Source organism: Phacochoerus africanus, chromosome 8, assembly GCF_016906955.1.
Source record: "Phacochoerus africanus isolate WHEZ1 chromosome 8, ROS_Pafr_v1, whole genome shotgun sequence".
Taxonomy (NCBI): Eukaryota; Metazoa; Chordata; class Mammalia; order Artiodactyla; family Suidae; genus Phacochoerus; species Phacochoerus africanus.
This window is the reverse complement of record NC_062551.1, coordinates 164,313,552-164,334,756: the sequence shown is the minus strand read 5'-3', so window position 1 is coordinate 164,334,756 and position 21,205 is coordinate 164,313,552. Positions and strand designations below refer to the sequence as shown.

Sequence of the window (21,205 nt, the reverse complement as noted above, 5' to 3'; positions counted from 1 at the left end):
AGATTGTAGAGGCAGTGCCTGGAGTTAAATCAACAGCAGCCCCCTTTCTTCAAGCTTAATGACAAAGCCATCAATACCGGCCGGGGGCTCCCTGCTGACCCTGCCATGGAGGGAAAGAGAGGGAAGCGGAGTCTTAGAGGTGACCCTGATTTAAAGCCACAGTGGGAGAGCCACTCATTTGGAGCTGGTGGTGAGCAGACTAAGATGGGGCTAGAGACCACCTTGGCCCAGTTTTGAAGCCAAGAGTGTTAAATGAGGTTCGGGGACCTTCAGCAGTAGCTGCCTGTATGTAAATATGCTAGAACAGAAAACAGTGCAGTCTTAAGAATCGTTCTCATCTATTAACTAAAGCAGGTCCCTGTAGGTTTCCACCAGGCAACATGCAGCCAGCCTACTTTCCTCGGGCGCTTGAAAGAAAGAAAACCCCATTTCCCTCCAAGCAGCCACTGATGGATTCCTCCCTCTCCTTACTTGAATTCCTGATATGAACAGTATTTCAGCCTAAACAGAAGGTAGCTTCTTTGCTGTTGCTGCTTCTCTTCACCCACCTCTTTTAAACATTGAAAGACGGAAGGAGTTATATGCAGTTTCCGGGAAGGGGTGACAGCCAACCACTGGGGTCAGGAGATGGGAGGCAATAACCTCCTTTTCTGCAGCCGAGCATTCCGCGGAGGAGCAGCAAGTAACCCAGCACCATACTCACTTGTTTCCTTGACACTGATAGAGCGTCTCCACCTCTCGAAACACCCTACTCCGACTGTGTCCTGATTGTTTTTCGATGATCTGTGTGAAAAATAAAATCTGTCACATACACCCACCTGGTTAAAACACTCCTCAGTGGGTGCCCACTGGGAGAATGCAGGTCGAATTCAGCCCAAATCCAGTTTCAAGCCCAAATCTGGAGTAGGCCTTGGGGACATGCGACCGTGGCTCTGTCAGCAAAGCAACAGATGGCCTGAGGGCTTTGCGGCCTGAGCCTGTTCCACTCTCACCACCCAAGCCCCCCAAAGAACAAGCACTACCAAGCTTCCACCCTGCAGGCATTTCTCTCCCCCTAAGGATAAGAATGTACAAGCTCTTCTGAAGGATCTGCTGCTGCAGGAAGAGTGAGGTGGAAAAGGGATACGTGAAAAGGAACTAAAGCTCCAGGGCCCCGTGCAAAGGCCACCTCTGCAGTTCTTCTGAGAGCTTACTCTTTGGCGGGCACTGTACTAAGCTTTTAGGTACAGAATCTCAGTTAACCCTTACAACACAGTCCTGAAAGATAGGCAGGGGTAAAACATTCTGCCCAGAGCTCTGGTCAGAGCTGGAATTCAAGTCCAGAGCTGCCTCCAAGGTCCCTGCTATCCCATACCCGCTTATATCCTACATGGCTTTTCTCACAGAACCTACAGGCTTTGTCTCCCCCATGATACTGTGGGCTGCTCCCTATACCTAGAGATACTTGGCAAGTACTGCTGAAGGAATGGGCAAGCCAACAGATGGGCGGATGGTTTGCACAGAGACTGGCTGACTCTGCACATCTCTACAGACCCATCCAGAGTTCCAAGCTGCCCGTGTGCCTGTGGGCAAGTCTTCGGCAAAGCTGGCTCTGCCTCACAGTCCCACGTGCTAAGTGGGCAGACATCCGGTTCCTTCATTCCAAGACTCCTCCAGTGGGCAGAGCACAGACATCCACAACCAAGAGTAGTTCTCCAAATAAGCCCACGTCTGTTAGTAAACCCCTGGACCCATTTTCTGAGCAGTCGGGTGTGGGGCTGGGGCACAGAAGCTATTTAACGTGTTTGTTCACCAAGCATATCAGATCAAAGTCAGGGAGAACTTTCTAGCAGGGGATAGTCATCGATAGCATAATTTTCTCTGAGGAAGTCCTGCTACTGGAGATGAGGGTGGTTAGAACAGGGGAAACTATGTGAGGAGTTACAGAGGCGGTTCAGGACCAGATTATTTTGAAATTCCATTTCGACTGTCGGTCTGTAACAGGAGTCATGGAAGTCCTAATAAAAACAAGCAGCATAGAGCCAGGCTGGAGAAGTAGCCCGTCTCTAGGGAGCTTTCAAAGAACAGGAGACACAGGCAGAACTTCTGAAACCAAAGAATTGCCAAGCCAGGGTCCAGTGTTTGCCCAAAGATGCCAGGGAGCATGGAGGAAGGGCAAACTTGAAGAAATAGTTCTTTCATCCATGAATGTATTCACACCTTTGAAAATCAATTTACATTTGTGATTTTAACCACACTTAGGAATTTTTTTTAAAAACTACTTGTAATTTTGGAGTTCCTGTTGTGGCTCAGTGGTTAACGAACCCAACTAGTATTCATGAGGATGTGGGTTCGATCCCTGGCCTCGCTCAGTGGGTTAAGGATCCAGCATTGCCATGAGCTGTGGTGTAGACTGCAGATGCAGCTCGGATCCTGCATTGCTATGGCTGTGGTGTAGGCCCCTAGCCTGGGAACTTCCATATGCAGCAGGTGTGGCCCTAAAAAGACAAAAAAAAATTACTTGTAATTTATACTGATTTGTTTCCAAAAAGGAGTCAAGACAGTACTTTTACTACCACATGAAGCAATACTACAACAAAAAGGCACATGGCTTAGCATAAATCCAACTGGGACTATGACCAGTTGGTCAAAAGAAGAAATGCTTCTTTTAGGAGCCAGTTTGGTTGGGTTTGCCTATATGAGGCAGTGCTTAGACCAGGTGGCTCAGGTAGATGATCTGAAGACTCTGGTGGGTACCAGAATCACGTGGACTGCTTGTTAAAATTTATCAAGTTGAGGAGTTTCTGTCATGGCTCAGTGGTTAACAAATCTGACTAGGAACCATGAGGTTGTGGGTTCGATCCCTGGCCTTGCTCAGTGGGTTGAGGATCTGGCGTTGCCGTGAACTGTGGTATAGGTCGCAGACTCGGCTCAGATCCTGAGTTGCTGTGGCTCTGGCGTAGGCCGGCGGCTACAGCTCTGATTAGACCCCTAGTCTGGGAACCTCCCAATGCCGTGGGAATGGCCCAAGAAATGGCAAAAAGACGAAAAAAAAAAATTTATCAAGTTGAGCCTGTGGGCAAATCTTTATGTTGCCGGGAGCCTACCCCTAGTTGCTGATTCAGCAGGTCTGGGATGGGGCGGATAATCTGCATCTCCAACAAGTTCCCAGGCCATGGTGATGCTGCTGCTGGCACAGGGGCCACACAGAGAACCACTGCCCTAAATCCATCCCTTCTTCCATGTGGAGTTGGCAAACCAAAGCACAGAGGGGCAAAGTAAGTCACTCCAAGGTCATGCAGCTGGCAGCCAACTCTCTGGCCCCAAAGCTGAGCTCTCATTCTCATCACCACGCTGCTGGCCATCACTTGTACAGCATCCCATAACCTGTGAAGTGTTTCAGCTTCTACCAGTTCACTTTTTTTTTTTGTCTTTTTAGGGCCACACCCGAGGCATATGGAGGTTCCCAGGCTAGGGGTCCAATTGTAGCTAAAGCCACCAGCCTACACCACAGCCACAGCAATGTGGGATCCAAGCCTCGCCTGCAACCTACGCCACAGCTCACAGCAATGCCTGATCCTTAACCTACTGAGTGAGGCCAGGGATCTAATCTGCACCCTCATGGATACAATTCGGGTTCGTTAACTGCGGAGCCACTTTCGTCTTCATGACCATTCCAAGAGACAGGAAGGGCAGGTATTTATTACCTTCATTCTAGAGATGGGGGCACCGAGGCTCAGAGAGGTTCAGTGACTTGCCCCAAGTCCCACAGAAGCTCAGACAGGCCTTCTAACTCCACATCTGACTGTCTGTTCCCTGAATCTAACTTCCATTCATCAGAGGCATTGTTCTAAGTAGTTCACACGTATTAACTTACGTAATACTCACAACAATACTATATAGGTTCAGAGTTCCCTCGTTGGTGCAGTGTTTTGGGAGTGCAGGGGGACAGGTTCAATCCCTGGCCTGGCACAGTGGATTAAGGATCCTGTGTTGCCGCAACAGCAGCTTATTATACGGATGAGGAAACTAAAGGACAGACAGGTAGCATCACTTGCCCAAGGTTACACAGAAAGCAAGCCAGGAGAAACCAAAATTTGAATTCAACTTCAGAGCTCTCACGCTCATTTAGCCACTATTTCTTGGAATATAAAATTTATCTGGTTTTAGACAAGCTAAGACTGACTCTCTGCAAAGTCAAGCTAGCATCCAGATGAGACACTCACTTTGACAGCATACTCCTTGCCATTCTGCAGGCTCACGGCACCTTGAACTTTGGCATAGGCTCCCTCTCCGAGCAGTTCCGAGGTCAGCTTGTACATATCTAGGGTGAAATGGAACAGAGGATGAGTCACCCCTCTGCAAAGAAGGAAAGAGGAGCTCTGTCACTTGGCATCCCTAGTCTGACAACGTGGGCACACAGTGACGCTGCAGCGCTCAGCGACGAGGGAGGCTGCCAGTGCTCCCAGCCATGGGCCTGGGCTTCACAACAACCAGGCCACATTGCAGGATCATGTTTGTTTGTTTGTTTCTTATTTATTTATTTCTGGCTGCACCCATGACATATGGAAGTTCCCAGGCTAGAGGTCAAATTGGAGCTACAGTTGCTGGTCTACACCACAGCCACAGCATCGCAGGATCCGAGCCATGTCTGCAACCTACACCACAGTTCATGGCAAAGCCGAATCCTCAACCCACCGAGTAAGGCCAGGGATTGAACCTACATCTCCATGGATACTAGTTGGTTCGTTACCACTGAGCCATGACAGGAACTCCCTGTTCCTCATTTTAGAGACAAAGTCAGTGAAAGGTGTTCCCTTGGGCACATGCTTCCCAAACACCTACTATGTGTCAGACAGCATATTAGACTCATAGTAAGGACAGAGTAAGGATTAAAACATAGTCCTTGCCCTTTGAGAGTCACAATCCAGTGGGGAAGACAGACACGTACACAAGTGACCCTGGAATAAACCAAGCAGTGGTCAGTAGTGCTATCACAGAGGGACAAGTAACAGTAAAAAGAGTGCGGGAAGGGGAAGGTTAAATCTGTTCAGGGGATCAGGGATCTTCACAGAGGGGTGTGATCTGAATGGACAGCATTCATTCAGCTACTCATTTCTTTATTTTATTTTTTTGCTTTTTAGGGCTGTACCTGTGGCATATGGAGGTTCCCAGGCTAGGGGTGGAATCGGAGCTACAGCTGCCGGCCTATACCACAGCCACGGCAACACCAGATCCGAGCCGCATCTGTGGCCTGCACCACAGCTCACGGCAACACCGGATCCTTAACCCACTGAGCGAGGCCAGGGATGGAACCTGCAACCTCATGGTTCCTAGTTGGATTCACCTCTGCTGCGCCACGACGGGAACTCCTCAGCTACTTATTTCTTAAGCACCTACTATGTGTCCAGCTCTATTAGGCACTGGTGAGACAAAGAGGAATAAAGCACTGTTTCATTTTATACCATACACAATGGAAGTCACTAGAGGTTTTTAAGAAGTTTCAGGACGCCACCCACAGGAAACAGGAGACAGAAGTAGGATGCAAACGGATGCCTCGAGGTTTTGAGGGTGCTGAGTCAGAGCAGTTCTAACACAGCAACAGGCCTGGACTGCAAGAACACTTAGGTGGCCTCCTCAAGCTCACAAACAGCACCAACTCTTTGACCCCTTTCCAAGGGAAGCCGTGCTCCATCACAGCCTCTGCCGAGCTGACCTCCTTCTCCCCTCACGGTCAGTTTTTTTCCTCTTTAGGCGGCCTAGCATTTAAACCCACACACTACTGAGTAAAACACTTTTTAACCATGAAATTAGATTTTATCACTCTTAGTCATAAGGAACTTTGTAACTACGATCCTTGAATAACAGGAAATACTCTTGTGTTTGTTGAAAGAGATCTGTTGATTTGGAAACTATTCTAAAAAGCTTGGGACTTTTGTCCACTCCCCTCCTGCACACCCACTGCCACCCCCCCCCCCCCCCCACGTCTACTGTCTGAGTTAAAGATAAACACACAGGAAAAACCCTACCCTAAGCACCTTCTTGGTTCCATCACGGTTTGGTCTCAGAGGTGTTTGTAAGAGAGCACACTGCTGTTTGTATTTTTTTTTTTTTGCTGTTTGTATTTTAAGACATGCTTCTCTCACAATGGACCCCTGAGTGTTAGCTTTTGCACATGTCAGGGTAGGTTGGTGGCTGGAGGTCCAATATTCCTGAGTCACAAAGGGCTTGTTTTTAGGACCACTCTACAAAACGATCAACTCATTAATGTGTCTGCAGTGTTGGAAAGGGACCACAGGGGAAGCTATGTCAGGCCTCGTAATGAAAGAAAAGACAGGTAAAGGGGGATCCTTTTGGTCCTCCACAGAAGTGTCCAGTGGGCCACTCATCCCATCCCCTGCTCGGTGATAACAGGACTAGCACTGGGCCCGGGGCCTCACACACAGTGTTCAGAATGTCTGATGACCCAACATCCTGTCTCCTGAACACAACATGCTCTTAAAATGGTGTCAGACCCACATAAGTAGCTGCAATCTCAAGGAGTTGAATTCTCTGCTGTTAGAAGATTGAAGTTTTATTTGCAGCCATGGCCCTCAATGGTCCCTCCCCCTCTTATATGCTGCTCTCCCCCTCGGCCCCTTCAGGACCAGCTGAGGGAACGATCACATCTGAAAAAGGGCTGAAATACACCAGGCGATCTCGCTCCATGTGCAAGTGTGACAGGTTGGTCGTCCGATCCCTGATGCAGTGTTCAGACCACTCCAAGGAGGCCTGTGCCTCCTCTAGAGCTTTTCCCATTCCCCCCCCACCCCGCCTCACTCCTTTCTGTAAACTCTCCAACCCTATCTTTCATGCCTACCACACAGAGAACCATGAAGCTGGCTCCAAGATGATGCAGCCTATGACTTATACCCATGGGCTCCCAAGACGCTCCCCCCACACTTGGGAGCCAGGGACCCAGCTCTAAGAGAGCAAAGAGAGCGGCCAACCTTCAAACTTCCCCGGCAAGGAGTCGGTGGCCCGGGCCTTCCGCTTCTTCCTTCTCCTCTTGTCACTTTCTGCAATGGGAACGGGTTCACTGCTGCCCATCTCTGGGAGAAAAGAAGAGACGTAAGGGAAACATTGCTGTGCTGATCAAGCTATCCGTTCACCCAGAAGGGCAAAAAGGAGGGGGAGGACCCAGGAGCTTTTACACGGATGGTTTTTAAATATCTGTGAGGACTATTGATCTGTTTTGACCCAGGAGGCAAAACTAAAGGCAAAACCATTATAGGAGATCATTAACTGTGGAAAGGAACTCAGACAGATGGGCTAGATTAAAAGAGGTTAGCAGAAGCCTGCTCTAACCAAGCTCATTAGCACATGGATTTAGAGCTGCCCCCAAACTGTAGTCCCCAGACGGAACGATGACTCCCCAAGCAGAATCCCACCTCTGACATCCCCCACCTCAGCACCAGAGAGGCAGGACCCAGGGAGCTAAGCAAGAAGGGAGGTGGGTTTGGAGGGGTGGGAGGGGTCCATGCAAATGAAGTCACATGCTCAGTAACCGCCCTGAGGAAGTGCATAGGGATTCTAAAGGCCCTCAGTGGAGACGCCTCTGTGAAGGTACAACAGGGCAGGGGTGGGCTTGAGGATGGCCCTAAATTACTTCATGTCCAAGAGCACAGACGTGAGTGCCCATGAGACCGAGCACATACTCTCCCTCCTCGGCGCCTTATTTGAGAGGATGCAGGTAGGGTCCGTTCCCAGGCCTGCGGATGACGGGTCCACGCCAGGCTGCTGGATGCGGTCATTTATTGTAAAAACATTATCATCTCTCACTGGCAAGCACCTGGCTCCCCACATTAAAGGGAGGATTTGCGAGGCAGACATTCAGACACTGGACAGACTGGGCAAGACAGGGTAGGGACAGAAAGAATAAGCAGGAGACTGGAAGGAGGAAAGAGAAAAGGAGGAATAATGACCCGGTGCCCAATCACAGACCTGTTTCTAAGAAACTCTAGTAAGGCCCTTCCCCTGTTAAAGATAAATTACTTATAGAACATGTCATGCCCTTGATCCAGAGTGGAGCCTTAATACTCTTTGCCTGCAGTTAGAAATAATAAGATTTCTCTCAAGTCTCGGGGTCTAAATCCCCACCAGGGTGATTAAACCTTTACATCCTTCTAAAATAGAGGCGCTCGAGTGCTGATGGGGCATACAGTGTGAGGGACTTTTAGACCAACCTTCAATAAACACAGGCTCTGGGTTGCTGGATTTTTTTTTTTTTTTTCCGAGAGATTTCGAAATGGAAGCTGGCTCTTTGCCCATCGAGGGGAAGGCCCACTCGCTTCTCAGAGGACCCCAGCGGAACGCGCTCAGAGAAATGGATGGCAAAGTCTGCTCAGGAAGATTGATTAGAGCCGATGCACGTCTACAGGACTCTGTTCGCAGAAGCAAGTACACAACAGCCATTAGGAGAAAGCACATAGAACAATGGCACGTTTCAATGCCACGATCCAGAGAGCCTGGGTAGGCAGCCAGGTGTCTGCCAGCTCAGTTGAGGTGCACTCTTCCTTCCATTTTTAGGATCTGATGACAGCAGACTTTCATTTACACTTCAGAGAACAGATAAACACATGGATACAAGGAATCCACAGAGGATCTCAAAATACAGCTCTAGCTAACAGCTTCACGCACAAGCTATTATCCGGGGACCACAACACACTATGAATTCAAATAATTGAACTCAAATATCAGCATCCAAAGATCCACCCTCACCAAGGTAAACTAAAAGGATTGGCCGCCCAACATAGTGAGAAATTCTGCAGACATCAAACACAGGGTCCCCATATTCAGGAGCCCAGAAAGGGGGTACCGGCCCCTGGGACAGCAGGCTGAGGAGGGACCCCTGTCCCTCTCGCCCTACCCTTGCGTGCAGTCCACTGGCAACCGCTGCCCCTATCCATTTTCTCCCCAGCACTGCAAGCCCAGTGTGGAGTGGACAGATTTGGGATTCACTTCCCCTTCTCCCTCCCCGGCCCACACTCTGAAGGAGGCCCGAAGGACAAGCCAAACAGCCCAAAGGCAGCAATGGAGAGGAGCAGCGAGAGAGGTGGTGGTGTTACGGTTCACGGGGGACGCCCAGACACACTTATGACTGTAGCTAGAAAACCCCGTTAGCGGCGATTTATGCTTGGTTTTCACCACGGCAGGGCTGAAGGAGCCTCTTGCAGAAGAAGCAAACCTCTGAGCACTGCCGAACATGCTGTATTAGATTTTATGGCTCCGCACACAAAAGGATAGAGTACCTGGTCTATTCTGCATGGGTTTCAATGGAAGAGGGTGCGCCAGAAAGGACAAATGGTTAAGACTTTTCTTGGAAACAGAACTTGTTGAGGGAGGGTTGTTTTTGAAACTAGGAAGAAAAAAACGTAGGAAGACAGTGAAGTGAAAAAAAAAAAAACTTAACTTCCCTGTTTACAGGGGGAGGGGGATGGAGATGCGTCATAATCGTACGAAAGCGCTGAGACTTCATCTGGAGCCTGTGCATACACCCTACTGGGATCTTAGTTTATTATGCGTGCGATCATTTGATAAAGGCTTCCTGGGGTGCAGGGCTCTACAAACAAGCTGGTCCTGGGCTCACCTCCTTCCCTGGGCCTAAGAACTTGTCTTGGCCATCAAAGCCAGCTCAAGCGTCTCCCCTCGCCTCGTTTAGAATGAGTTAAGGTTTGAGCAAACATTTTGGAAACCTATGCAAATAAATGGTGTTACTGAACAGAACGGGAGCCAGGTGTTCCATCCTCTGCTCCCAAACCCGCTGCAAGCAGCTATACTAAAGCACTGGCTTTATTTCTTACGCTCCCCCCAGTGTTTCTAAAGGCCAGGCTGCTGCCCGTTCATCTTGGCAGCTCCTGTAAGTCATGGCACAGCATCAGAGACGTACCAGGCATCAGAAAACACGCACTGAAATGACAATGATGTGACAGGATGCACATACTCAGGGTTAGGGGCAGGCCTGTCACCCAGGCCTTCTAGGTACCAAGTGTACAGAGCACACCTCTGCTCTGCAGGTGGCACAGAGTATGGCTATCTATTCAGGCTGTGAATTCCCTGATAAACTCCCTCTTGGCAAAGCTGAGAGGTCCTTCAGTGTCTAGCAAGAAGCCTGGTCTTTGCTATGGGATTGGGCGGTGGGTCTGCTATCTCAGAGGGAGGAGGGAGCACTTCCTTCGTGCTTGCAGACGGACCCCAGCCGGCGTGGAGGCTCCCCGCACTTCACTGCCTGCGGCCCTTGCCTTCCTCTTGGGCAAGTTTTGGTGGCCACACCGTGTATCCTGTGTACTGGAGGTGGAGCTGGAGAGGCAGCACACTGCTGGCAGGGAAGCTCGAGAGCTTGGCATCAGGAGACCCAAGACAAAGTCCTAACCAGATGTGGCACCAAGCCCAAGTCCTTTTGCCTCTTAGAGTCTCTGATTCCTCATCTACAAATTAGGTTCAAAAATAATACCTGCCCGGAGTTCTCTTGTGGTGCAGCAGGTTAAGGATCCAGTATTGTCACTGCAGCAGCTTGGATTGCTGCTATGGCACAGGTTCGTTCCCTGGCCTGGGAATTTCCAAGTGCCTTGGGAGCAGCCAAAAGACCCCCTAAAAACCAAAAAAATAAACCTGCCCTTTCCAGCAACCCTGTAAGGACCCAGTGATCTATTTAATATAAATGTGCTTCAAAAACCATATTTGTATGCACATACAACAGAGCAGAAAGACTAGATAGGAGTTCCTGTCGTGGCTCAGTGGAAACCAATCTGACTAGCATCCATGAGGACGAAGGTTCGATCCCTGGCCTCGCTCAGTGGGTTAAAGGATCCAGCGTTGCCATGAGCTGTAGTGTAGGTCGCAGATGTGCCTCAGATCTGGCACTGCTGTGGCTGTGGTGTAGGCTGGCGGCTACAGGTCCTAATTCAACTCCTTGCCTGGAAATCTCCATACGCTGCGGGTGCAGACCTAAGAAGACAACAACAGCAAAAAAAAAAGAAAGACTAGACAGAAATAAAAATGTTAACATTACCACAATCTGAAAGAGTGCCTATTAGGTGCATTGGTGTTTTTACATACAGTATCTCTAATTCTTAGAATAATCTCCAAAAGTAAATATTTCACATTATTTCAAGTGAGGACACTGAGACTCAGAGTTTAAATATTCACTAAATGCCAAACATCTAGTTAGTGGTTTAACTGGGATTCAAAAACAATGCTGCCCTTTCAAGTCCAGGTCATGTCTGATCTTTAGCAGTTTTCTCAGTACGACAGGGCGACTTTTACTTTCATCTTATATATTTCAGTGTTCCTCCAAATTTTACACAATGGTATTTATTACTTTTTAAATGCTATTATTGTTTTAGTCAAATTTTATTTTTCAACAAAATACACAATAATATTTTACCAACGCACACTGGAACTTAGAGTCTGACTGTACAGTTTTACAGGTCATACCTAGATTTCTTTGTTTTGAAATTCAACATTAGGGGAAGAAAAAACATTTCGGGAATATTGGTGCCTTGACTATATCATTTTTATAATCTTGAAGAAAACATATACTATTTTCGGAGTTCCTGTTGTGGCGCAGTGGTTAATGAATCCGACTAGGAACCATGAGGTTTCGGGTTTGATCCCTGGCCTCGCTCAGTGGGTTAAGGATCCGGCATTGCTATGAGCTGCGGTGTAGGTCACAGACGTGGCTCGGATCCTGCATTGCTGTGGCTCTGGTGTAGGCCGGTGGCTACAGCTCTGATTAGACCCCTAGCCTGGGAACCTCCATATACTGCGGAAAGCGGCCCTAGAAAAGGCAAAAAGACAAAACAAACAAAAAAAATATACTATTTCTATTTTTAAATTAATTAATTGTTTTTGCTCCTTTTAGGGCCACACCCATGGCATATGGAGGTTCCCAGGCTAGGGGTCAAATTGGAGCTGTAGCTGCCAGCCTATACCACAGCCATAGCAATGCAGAATCCAAGCTGTGTCTGCAACCTGCACTACAGCTCACGGCAAGGCCGGATTGCTGACTAACTGTGAGAGGCCAGGGATTGAATCCTTATCCTCATGGATACCAGTCAGATTTGTTTCCACTGTGCCATGATAGGAACTCCAATTTTTGTCTTTTTAAATGCTATTTTTTAAAAGGAAAAGCTTGGAGTTTCCGTCGTGGCTCAGTATCCTTTCCATGGATACTGACTAGTGAGCTATGGTGTAGGTCGCAGACGTGGCTCAGATCTGGCATTGCTGTGACCATAGGGCAGCCTGGTGGCTACAGCTGATTTGACCCCTAGCCTGGGAACCTCCACCTACTGTGGGTGTGCCCCCCCCCAAAAAAAAGGAAAAAAAAATTAATAAAAGGAAAAACTTTGTGGGGAAAAAACCTACAAAACACAAAAAACATTGAAAATTCCTGCCTGAGAGACACTGTTCTAGGTCCTTACTCTCTACACTGTGAGTTCTGGCAAGCTACTTCTCTGAGTAGCAGTTTCCTCACATACGAAATGAGGTCAGAGTGAGGCCTGGGCTCCCTGCATCACAAGGCTTTTGCGAGGAGCAAGTAAGAAACTAGAGGTGAAAGCACTGCTGACGTATTCATTCAACAAGTATGTATTTACTGGGCACCTACTGATCGTCCAGTGCTAGAGTGAGAAAGCAAAGAGAATGCCCTCATGGACTTTAAACCCACTGACATGTAAACAATTTCAATTCAGTGGGCCAAGGGCTGTGATGGGAGTATCGAGAACTCTGGAGCAAAGGACAGGTATCTAAAACTTGTTCTCCTCACTAGAGGAAGGGACAGCTCAGCTGACTCCTGAAGGAGGAGCGGGAACCAGCCAGGCTAGGGGCTGGGGAGAGAGAGAGGAGGAGCATATGTCAGGGCCCGAAGGACAGGCAGCTTGGCTGGCTAGTGCCGCTGCAAATCGTCCAGGCTGGCTGGAGCAGAGTGCGGAGGGGTGATGACAAGTCAGTTGTAGGGGTGAGCAGGGGCAGGTCACGTGCAGTCTCACCACCACAGTACCCTCCTCCTCCTCAATACATGTGTTTCTATTCCTAGGCATAACTTTATCCTGTTTCCCTCATTAAAATAAGAGTAGGGGGAGTTCCCTGGAGATGCAGCAGGTTAAGGATCTGGCGTTGTCACTGCCGTGGCTCGGGTCACAGCTGTGGTGCAGGTTCAACCCTGGCCCTAGAACATCTGCACGCCGCAGGTGCAGCACCAAACCCCCACCCCCCAAAAGAATAAGAGTAGGGATGCATATTCTCCTTTCTTTGTAAAACCTGTTAGTCAGTAGGTATTGACTGGAAGCATAGTAAGTGTTAAAGATACAGATGCAATCACCAACCTGGCTCCTGCATGGGGAGAAGGCCCAGGACTCGCAGAGCAGACAACCAGGGGCCGCGTCTCACCCAGTGGGACTACAATAGCCACAGGTATTCCTGACACGCAAGCATCAATCCACTGTTCAGCCCACACGCTGACCCCAAGGCCCCCCTTCCGTGTCATCTCTCCGGGAAGCCTGATGAGCCACATTGCCCAGGTCTGCTCTCCATCTTCTGGTAGAGCCCAGAGAGGACTGAGCGGCTCCTCCATCTGGCATGGGGCACCAAAAATGACCATTCTTCCCCAAGAACATGATTCTGCTGGCTAACTCGGCTTGGCAAACTCGGTCCAGGCTCCTCTCCCAATCCCCTGAGAGTTCATGTCAAGGTCTCTGATTCACTTCCCAACCTGTGAGAGTTAGTCCCGCAGTCACTAGAGTTTTCTAGAGAAGGAATAGCAGTGACAGTAAGCGAATGAGCATAATTATCAATTCAGCTGCCTTTGCAGTCATCAGCTGGCTGGGCCCCCAAACAGAGAACTGAGGACTGAAAAGAGGGGGGATGGGCACCCCTAAGGAAGAGGTCAAGACTAAGAAATGTGAGCAGAGGAGGAGGCAGTGAGCAGGGAACTGGGGAGACCAGACTGGAACGTCACTTCTGTGAAGCGGAAGTGAGTGGTGACAGCACACACACACTTACCGGGTGCTTGCCGCACGCCAGGCAACATTCTCAGCGTTTTACAAAGACCACGTTTCACACATACAACTTACTTAATCTTTACAACTCTGTGAGGCAAGGATAACTACTATGCACATTTTGGGTACGGGGTGAGGAAACTGGGTCCAAAGAGATTGCGTCATTTGCCACCACCGCACAGCTATAGTGATCAGAGCGACAGGGCTGGGATTTAAATCTAGATAGCCTGCTCAGAATCCAGGCTTTTCACTGAGCTTCCCCACTGATGATGCCGGGAGATACTGATCCTCTCACCAGGTTGAACGACATCCTTTTCTCTGTGTGCTGTGCTGTCGAAATGCTGGGCAGCTCCGCCCTAGTTCATCCAAGCACACGGCATTATCGTCACACTGTCATCATTATATTAGTCTAAAACCTAATTTATCAGAAGATTCCTCTCCTTGCTCTGAATAGTTTTGTATTTTGTGTTTTGGCCTGTCAGGTAGGATGAGCAACGAGCCAGTTCAATCCCACTGTTCCGCTGGCAGCTCTGCTATCAGGACAAGGTTACTGTACTCTCCTTCTGTCTGACCTATCAGTTGGTTGATGTGGTTTCTGTGGGTATCATTACTACGCAGGGACGAGGTCAAGGGAAGAGTACTGTCAAATGTAGCACATGATGGATGAAAGAAGCTCCCTGTGAAACCAGCTTGTCCTGATCAAAGGACAGTCTGTGAATGTGATTCCAAGGGGCTGAGGTATTTCACAGGTTTGCGCCAGAGTCCAGGGTACAGTGGGGCTGGGAGCATTATGCAGACCACAGTGTCTCGCTCACTACAGTGAAAGCAGCCCGAGGCCCACTAAGGTGCCCGCGGGGTGGTATACACAACAGGACTCAAACAGGGCTAGGATGCTAAGATTCCCAGGACCCAAAGGTCTAGATCCAGGCCCATCCTCTTCCTCTGTTTTGATTCTGGGATCATGTGCAGCCCTCAATGCTGTCACTGCATTTCCTGATGGAAGGAATGAGAAGAGGCAATGCCAAGGGGGTAAAGGAAGTATGTGCTTAAGAAACAGCAAGCAGGAAAAAAGAACTACCTTATGATCCAAGGATTCCATATCTGGGTATTTTTCTGAAGAAGATGAAAACACTAACTCAAAAAGATATCTGCTCCTCCCTGGTCATTGCAGCAGCATTTATGATAGCCAAGATATGGAAACAACCTAAGTCTCCATTGATACTCATATATACATACAGTGGAATACTATTCAGCCATAAAAAAGAATGACATCTTGCAATGTGCAACAATATGGAATGATCCTTGAGGGTATTAGGCTTAGTGAAATAAGTCAAAGAAAGATAAATACTCTATGACCTGTAGGATTTCACTTATATGTGGAATCTGAAAAAAATAAAAACAAACTAATAGATATAGAGAACAGACTGCAGACTGTCAGAGATAGCAGGTGGAGGGTGGGTAAAACTGGGCGTGAAAGGGCTCAAAAGGTACAAACTTTACTTATAAAATAAATAAGTCATGGGATATAATGTATGGCATAGCAACTACAGTTAATAATACTTGAAATAATATTTGAAAGTTGCTAAGAGTAGATCCTAAAAGTGATCATCAGGGAGTTCCGTCATGGCTCAGCAGTAATGAAGCCAGCTAGGATCCTGGCCTTGATCAGTGGGTTAAGGATCTGGCGTTGCCATGAGCTGTGATGTAGGTCGCAGATGCGGCTCGGATCCCGAGTTGCTGTGGCTGTGGCTGTGGCTGGCAGCTGTGGCTCCGATTGAACCCCTAGCCTGGGAACTTCCATGTGCCATACCTGTGGCCCTAAAAAGCAAGAAAAGAAAGAAAAAAATGTTCTCATCACACACACACAAATTCTGCAACTATGTATGGTAATGGATGTTAACTAGACTTATTGTGGTGATTTCACAAATATCAAATCATTATGCTGTATTTCTTAAACAAATATGTCGTATGTCAATTATACCTCAATTTTTTAAAAAAAGAAAGAAAGAAATAGCAGGCAAGAGTAAAAGAACAGATTGGTGTGACCAAGATAGTATAAAAAGCTGAAAAAGGCAGGCTGAAGTCAGCTCCCCAAGTTTATTAACATAGCCTACAGTGCCCTCTAACATCTGGTACCTGTTTACTTTCCAGCCTCACCAGCCGTCAGTTAGCCATTCTTTTCAGGGAAAAATGAAAATAGTGACTAGTTCAGCTTGCAATTCAGACAATCCCACAAGTGTTTTTCCTCGCAACAAGCACTGAACTTTGGTAAGCAGCAGGAGTGCTTTCTGACCATTTTCCCTGTGTCACGCACAATATTAAAAAGATGTGTACTCAAGGGTTGAGATTCAATAAAATTAATAATTTTTACTGCATCATCGAGGACTTTCTTAAGTGAAAATGGCATTTTTTAAAAACCACGAGTGCATGGCAGTGAGGAATACAATGACTTTTAGCGACGTTCAATGCCGCTGCCTGGATCCACGCTACGACACCAGCAGTTTTGCCTGCTCTTGCTTTGCAACCGCAAATAGTATCTTTGGGCTGTTATGAAAATAGTTTTGCTCTTGCAGATATCCTGAAAGGTTTTCAAGGACCCCAGGGTTTGCAGAGTGTACCTGTAAACCACTGTTCTAGGCAACGGGGAGGGACTGGGCGCCACTGGAGCTGTGCTTTAGGGCTATCAAACTAACCGGGATGGCAGAAAAAACTGGAGGCAGGAGAGGGACTGGAGGGCAGAGTGAGGCTGGGACGATAACCTGCAGGAAGGCAAGGAAGGCGTGTCGCTGAGGTAGGGACAGGAAGGAAGAGGCAAGGGGTATTACTGGGAGAGGGAATGAAGCCACAGAGGCAAAGCTGGTCCTGCTCCTGCCCAGTGACCGGAGGTGGTGGACGAGTCAAAGCCCACCAGCCTCCTTGAAGGACGGCAGGGAGTCTAACTTCTCTCTATCCCTACCGCCTAGTACGGAGCCAGGCACAGAGGGGAACCTCAATACGTGGTCATTAACCAAAGCCAGGTAACCTTAAGAGAAGTAGTACCATCTGAGAAGAGGGAATTCTGGAAAGGCAGCTAGCTGGGGATGGGGAGCAGGGGAAGACTATGGCACTGGAAAGCAAGCTTCAGGTGAAGAAGGGTGGCAGAGCCGCAAAAAATGAAAACTCACAGATCAGGCTACAGCCATTCTCACCCAGCCCTCTCCTGAACCAATCTCCAGATGAGGCACTGTTTATAACCTGCCAGGCACGAGGCGCACTCAGGTCAGCATGCCAGACAGAACACCTCAGTATGTCCTCTTATATGTCACACTTATTTAAAAAACAAAACCTGGGAGTTCCTGTTGTGGCTCGGTGGTAACAAACGCGACTTGTATCCATGAAGATTCGGGTTAGATACCTGGCCTTGCTCAGAGGGTTAAGGATCCAGAGTTGCCATGAGCCGTGGTGTAGGTTGCAGGTGTGGCTCAGATCTGGCCTTGCTGAGGCTGTGGTGTAGGCCGGCAGCTATAGCTCTGACTCAGCCCCTAACCTGGGAACTTCCATATGCTACGGGTGTGGCCCTAAAACAAAACAAAACAAAACCTGAAAAGATAAATCTCAAGTCAATGCTACCAACAGTTACTTTGGGAGAATGAAATTGGGTGGGTACAGAATTTTATTTTTATACTTCTGTTGTATTTGACTTTGGTTATGATACAGTCGGTTATAATGAAGAAGAAATAAATACGTTTTGCTTACTGCACAGTTTTCCTTATGATTCTCTCTGCCATTTTATTCTCATGGAAACATGTTTCTCCCTACTTGGTAACTATCTCAGGCATGCAGGCGGCCCAGCTAATCCTACCTGCCCAACTGAATACGCAAATCTTCTTCTTTTTCTTTTTTTTGGCTGTGCCCTGAGCCACAGCAGTGACGATGCTGGGTCTTTAACCTGCTGAGCCATGAAGGAACATCACCCCTTCCTCCGGCAACATCAGATACATGTCTCCTCACTTCTGGACAGTTTGCTTTCCGCCACTCTGCTTTCATGAAAGACCCACATTAGTACGTATCTTTACAAGACATACGAGGAGGAGTTTCATTTTTATGAAGAAGGATGAAGTGAAAATAGGGTTTAGCATTTGTTTTGCAGCGAACAGTATGAGGCAGAAGGCACCCTGAGCAGTGAGAGTGGTACAGCCAAGTTCCTTCCCCAAGAACCACACTCAGCATCAAGCTGCCAGAGCTCTGAACTGCGTCTTTGAGCATCTGTGCTTGGTCTCCATTTATTCTGTGCATCCATCAGCAAGATGTGTCCCAAGATAACTGCTTTACACCATTTTGGCTTAAGAAAGGTTTCAGAGGAATGCTCTACTTTCAGAGAGCGGGGGAGACTGCAATTTCAACCTGAGGCAATCTAAAAGGTTAAGTAAAATTGCATCCAAAACTTACCTATAGGTCTGCCCAACTTTGCAAAGTGAATCCTCTGTAAATTTAAAACTCCACATGCAATAATGCTCCTGTCAGGGGGGCGGCTGTCTTCCAGCTCCAGGAAGTATTTCAATGGCCTCTGTATGTGGCAGGCCTTCTTCAGTTCCTCATCGGCGTCTGCTTTATCATACCTGGCATGAAATTTGTCAGAAAGCAGAAACAGAAAGGATGTAAAAATGCTGACAAGATAGAATCAACCTGTGTTCCCCAAACTTATGTGTCAGTTACCAGTAAGTAGGTAATCACAAGGCAATCACAGATTGCCACCATCTTTAAAATCAGATGCCGAGCGTTTAAGATGTTGGCACAGGAACTCCTGCTGTGGCGCAGTGGGCTAAGAATCTGTCTGCAGTAGCTCAGGTCCCTGTGGAGGCTCTGGTTCCATCCTTAGCCCAGCGCAGTGGGTTAAAGGATCTGGTGCTGCCACAGCTGCAGCTCGGATTCAGTCTCTGGCTTGGGAACTTTCATACACTGCGGGTGCAGCTGTAAAAAAGACAAAACCAAACCAAACCGCACAAAACAAGATGCTGACACAAAACATGTGAAGGTTTAACGAGGTGCCATAAATGGACCTGGATGGCAGATATGGACACCTCTGTTCACTGAGGAGCCTGAGGCGGAAGGTAAAAGCTCCCACGTCTCTGTTGTCCACTTTTTTAGAGATGAGTGAGTTCTGGCTCCATCTCCTAGTGATCAGATCCAAGGCTCACAAGCAGGAGGCAAGAGTCAGGACGTAAAGTAGACGCTGAGAGCAGCAGGTGGCATGAACAGGATACGGTCTGACGCCCAATGCACGACTACTGCTAGTCTTCATCTGATGACTTCACTCTGCATGTCCACGGCTATTTTTACTCTCACAGCGCTAGCTATCATGTGCCAAAGTTGATTTGTCAATTTCTCTACGAAATGAATATGTACTTCCTCTTTTCCCAGTGGAAAAGCTCTGAAAATGTAGTTTAAATCCAAATTCGAGGTGCTCTTGCCAACATTTCTGGTGTTTTTCTAAAGGGAAGCCAAAGTGTTTCCCCATTACCTCAAATCACATGTTCCAAACGGGACTTGTCCCCAACCCCCTCACACCCCCCTCCCCCTCTCTCTTCTTCCCCATCAGATTACATCATCCTGCCAGTCACCCAGCCACAGAACTTTTAAATCGTTTCTAACGTCTCTTTCTCCTCCAACCTCATAAGCTCCAAATATTCCCATTGTCAGACCCTCCCTCAGCCTGGCCTGTAGTTCCTTGAAAAACAACACCTATTCATCCTTCCAGGTCCATCGTAAATTACTTAAAGCAGGCTCACAAATTATAGGAATGGTTCCTGACTCTTTTCTCTACTTCATCCAGCATTTAATTGAAACCATGTCTGCTATTATAACACTCGGAGTTGGCTCTGCTCATGCTCATGTGGCTCTCCCACGAGGCCATAAGCTCCACAAAGGCCAAGACATATCTTTTTCATCTTTGTATTTCCAGCATCTAATGTCGTATCTGCACGAAAAAGGGGCTCAGTAAATATCTGAATGGATCACTTCATCCACAAAATATTTCTTTATTGTTCAATAGAGAATGTTACCACAAAGAATAATCCCTATTATGCTTTTTATTCCCAAGCAAATCTCTGTGGCCCAACAAAACTATTTCCAGGACCCAAAGAAGGTTACACTTCCTCTCCTCATGGCCTCAGTGCTTCCAGGGGACAACCTTGAATGCCTTGACTTTAACTCTTTGCCTTTAGTCTTGCCACAGGTTTAAAACCCTTGACCCTTCTTGTTGTCTGATGTAAGAGGTTAGCAATTGTTTCTCTGTTAAGGGCCATCAATATTTCAGACTTTGTGTGTCACATGGTCTCTGTCACAACTACTCAATTTTGCCTTTGTAGAGCAAAAGCAGCTGGAGATAATGTGTAAATGAGTGTGACTATATTTCAATAAAACTTTATTTATGGGTGCTGAAATTTTAGTTTCATATAATTTTCATCACAAAATATTAATTTTCTTTGCATTTTCTTCCAAGCCATTTAAAAATGTAAAAAGTATTCTTAGCTTGCAGTTGATACTAAAATAGGTGATGAGCCAGATATGGCCTGTAGGCCAGTTTGCCAACCCAGCTTATCCCCCCCGCACCCCCAACCCCATTCTTACACACACACACACACACACACACACACACTTCTCTGTTCACTTCTACTTCTACTAGGCCTATAGTAAAAACAACCTTCAGAATTCCTCTATGGACTTTGCATTATTCTGCTGCTTGGAGCCACTCTTGGGCTGGAGAGGTAGAAAGTACATGGGCTTTCAAGCCTTTAAGGCGTAGATTCAGAATCTGGCCTTACCACGTGCTAATGATATAATACTCAACCTCTCTGTGCTTCACTGTCATCATCTGTAAAATGGGGGCAATAACACCTACATGACAGGGATTTTGTGAGAATTAAATGAGCTAATGCAGGTCAAGTTCATGGCACAATGCCTGGTTCATAGTAGGCACTCAATAAATAGTAATTATTACTCTAGCTTGGGATATGGCTTCCCCAGATCAGGTGTGACCCTAGAAAGCAAACCAGCCACTCTATAAACCACAATGGGGCAGCAGGATAGAAGAAACTGAGAGCCAAGTACAAAGGCAGAGATGGAATTTGGAGGTTTTCAGACACATGACCCAGGATTCTAAGTGCCTGGTTGGCCCTGATTCCTTCTGACACCATTCCAAATTCTGATGG

At 47.6% G+C, this 21,205-nt stretch overlaps 1 protein-coding gene across 5 annotated transcripts in view; it reads right to left on the bottom strand.

Moving 5' to 3' along the window:
* The window catches only part of MKNK1 (MAPK interacting serine/threonine kinase 1), a 46,575-nt gene that overhangs the window by 17,909 nt on the left and 7,461 nt on the right, over positions 1 to 21,205 (bottom strand). For 2 of the 5 annotated variants that reach the window (XM_047789179.1, XM_047789180.1), the window contains 4 exons: positions 18,444 to 18,613; positions 6,969 to 7,070; positions 4,206 to 4,303; positions 704 to 783 (listed from right to left, as the gene is read on the bottom strand). In XM_047789179.1, the coding sequence (XP_047645135.1) occupies positions 704 to 783; positions 4,206 to 4,303; positions 6,969 to 7,068 (278 nt within the window). In that variant the 5' untranslated portion in view covers positions 7,069 to 7,070; positions 18,444 to 18,613. Of the gene's footprint in view, positions 1 to 703; positions 784 to 4,205; positions 4,304 to 6,968; positions 7,071 to 8,204; positions 8,403 to 9,269; positions 9,293 to 18,443; positions 18,614 to 21,205 lie in introns of those variants that run through there. The other 3 variants (XM_047789178.1, XM_047789182.1, XM_047789181.1) reach the window with 3 other exon arrangements.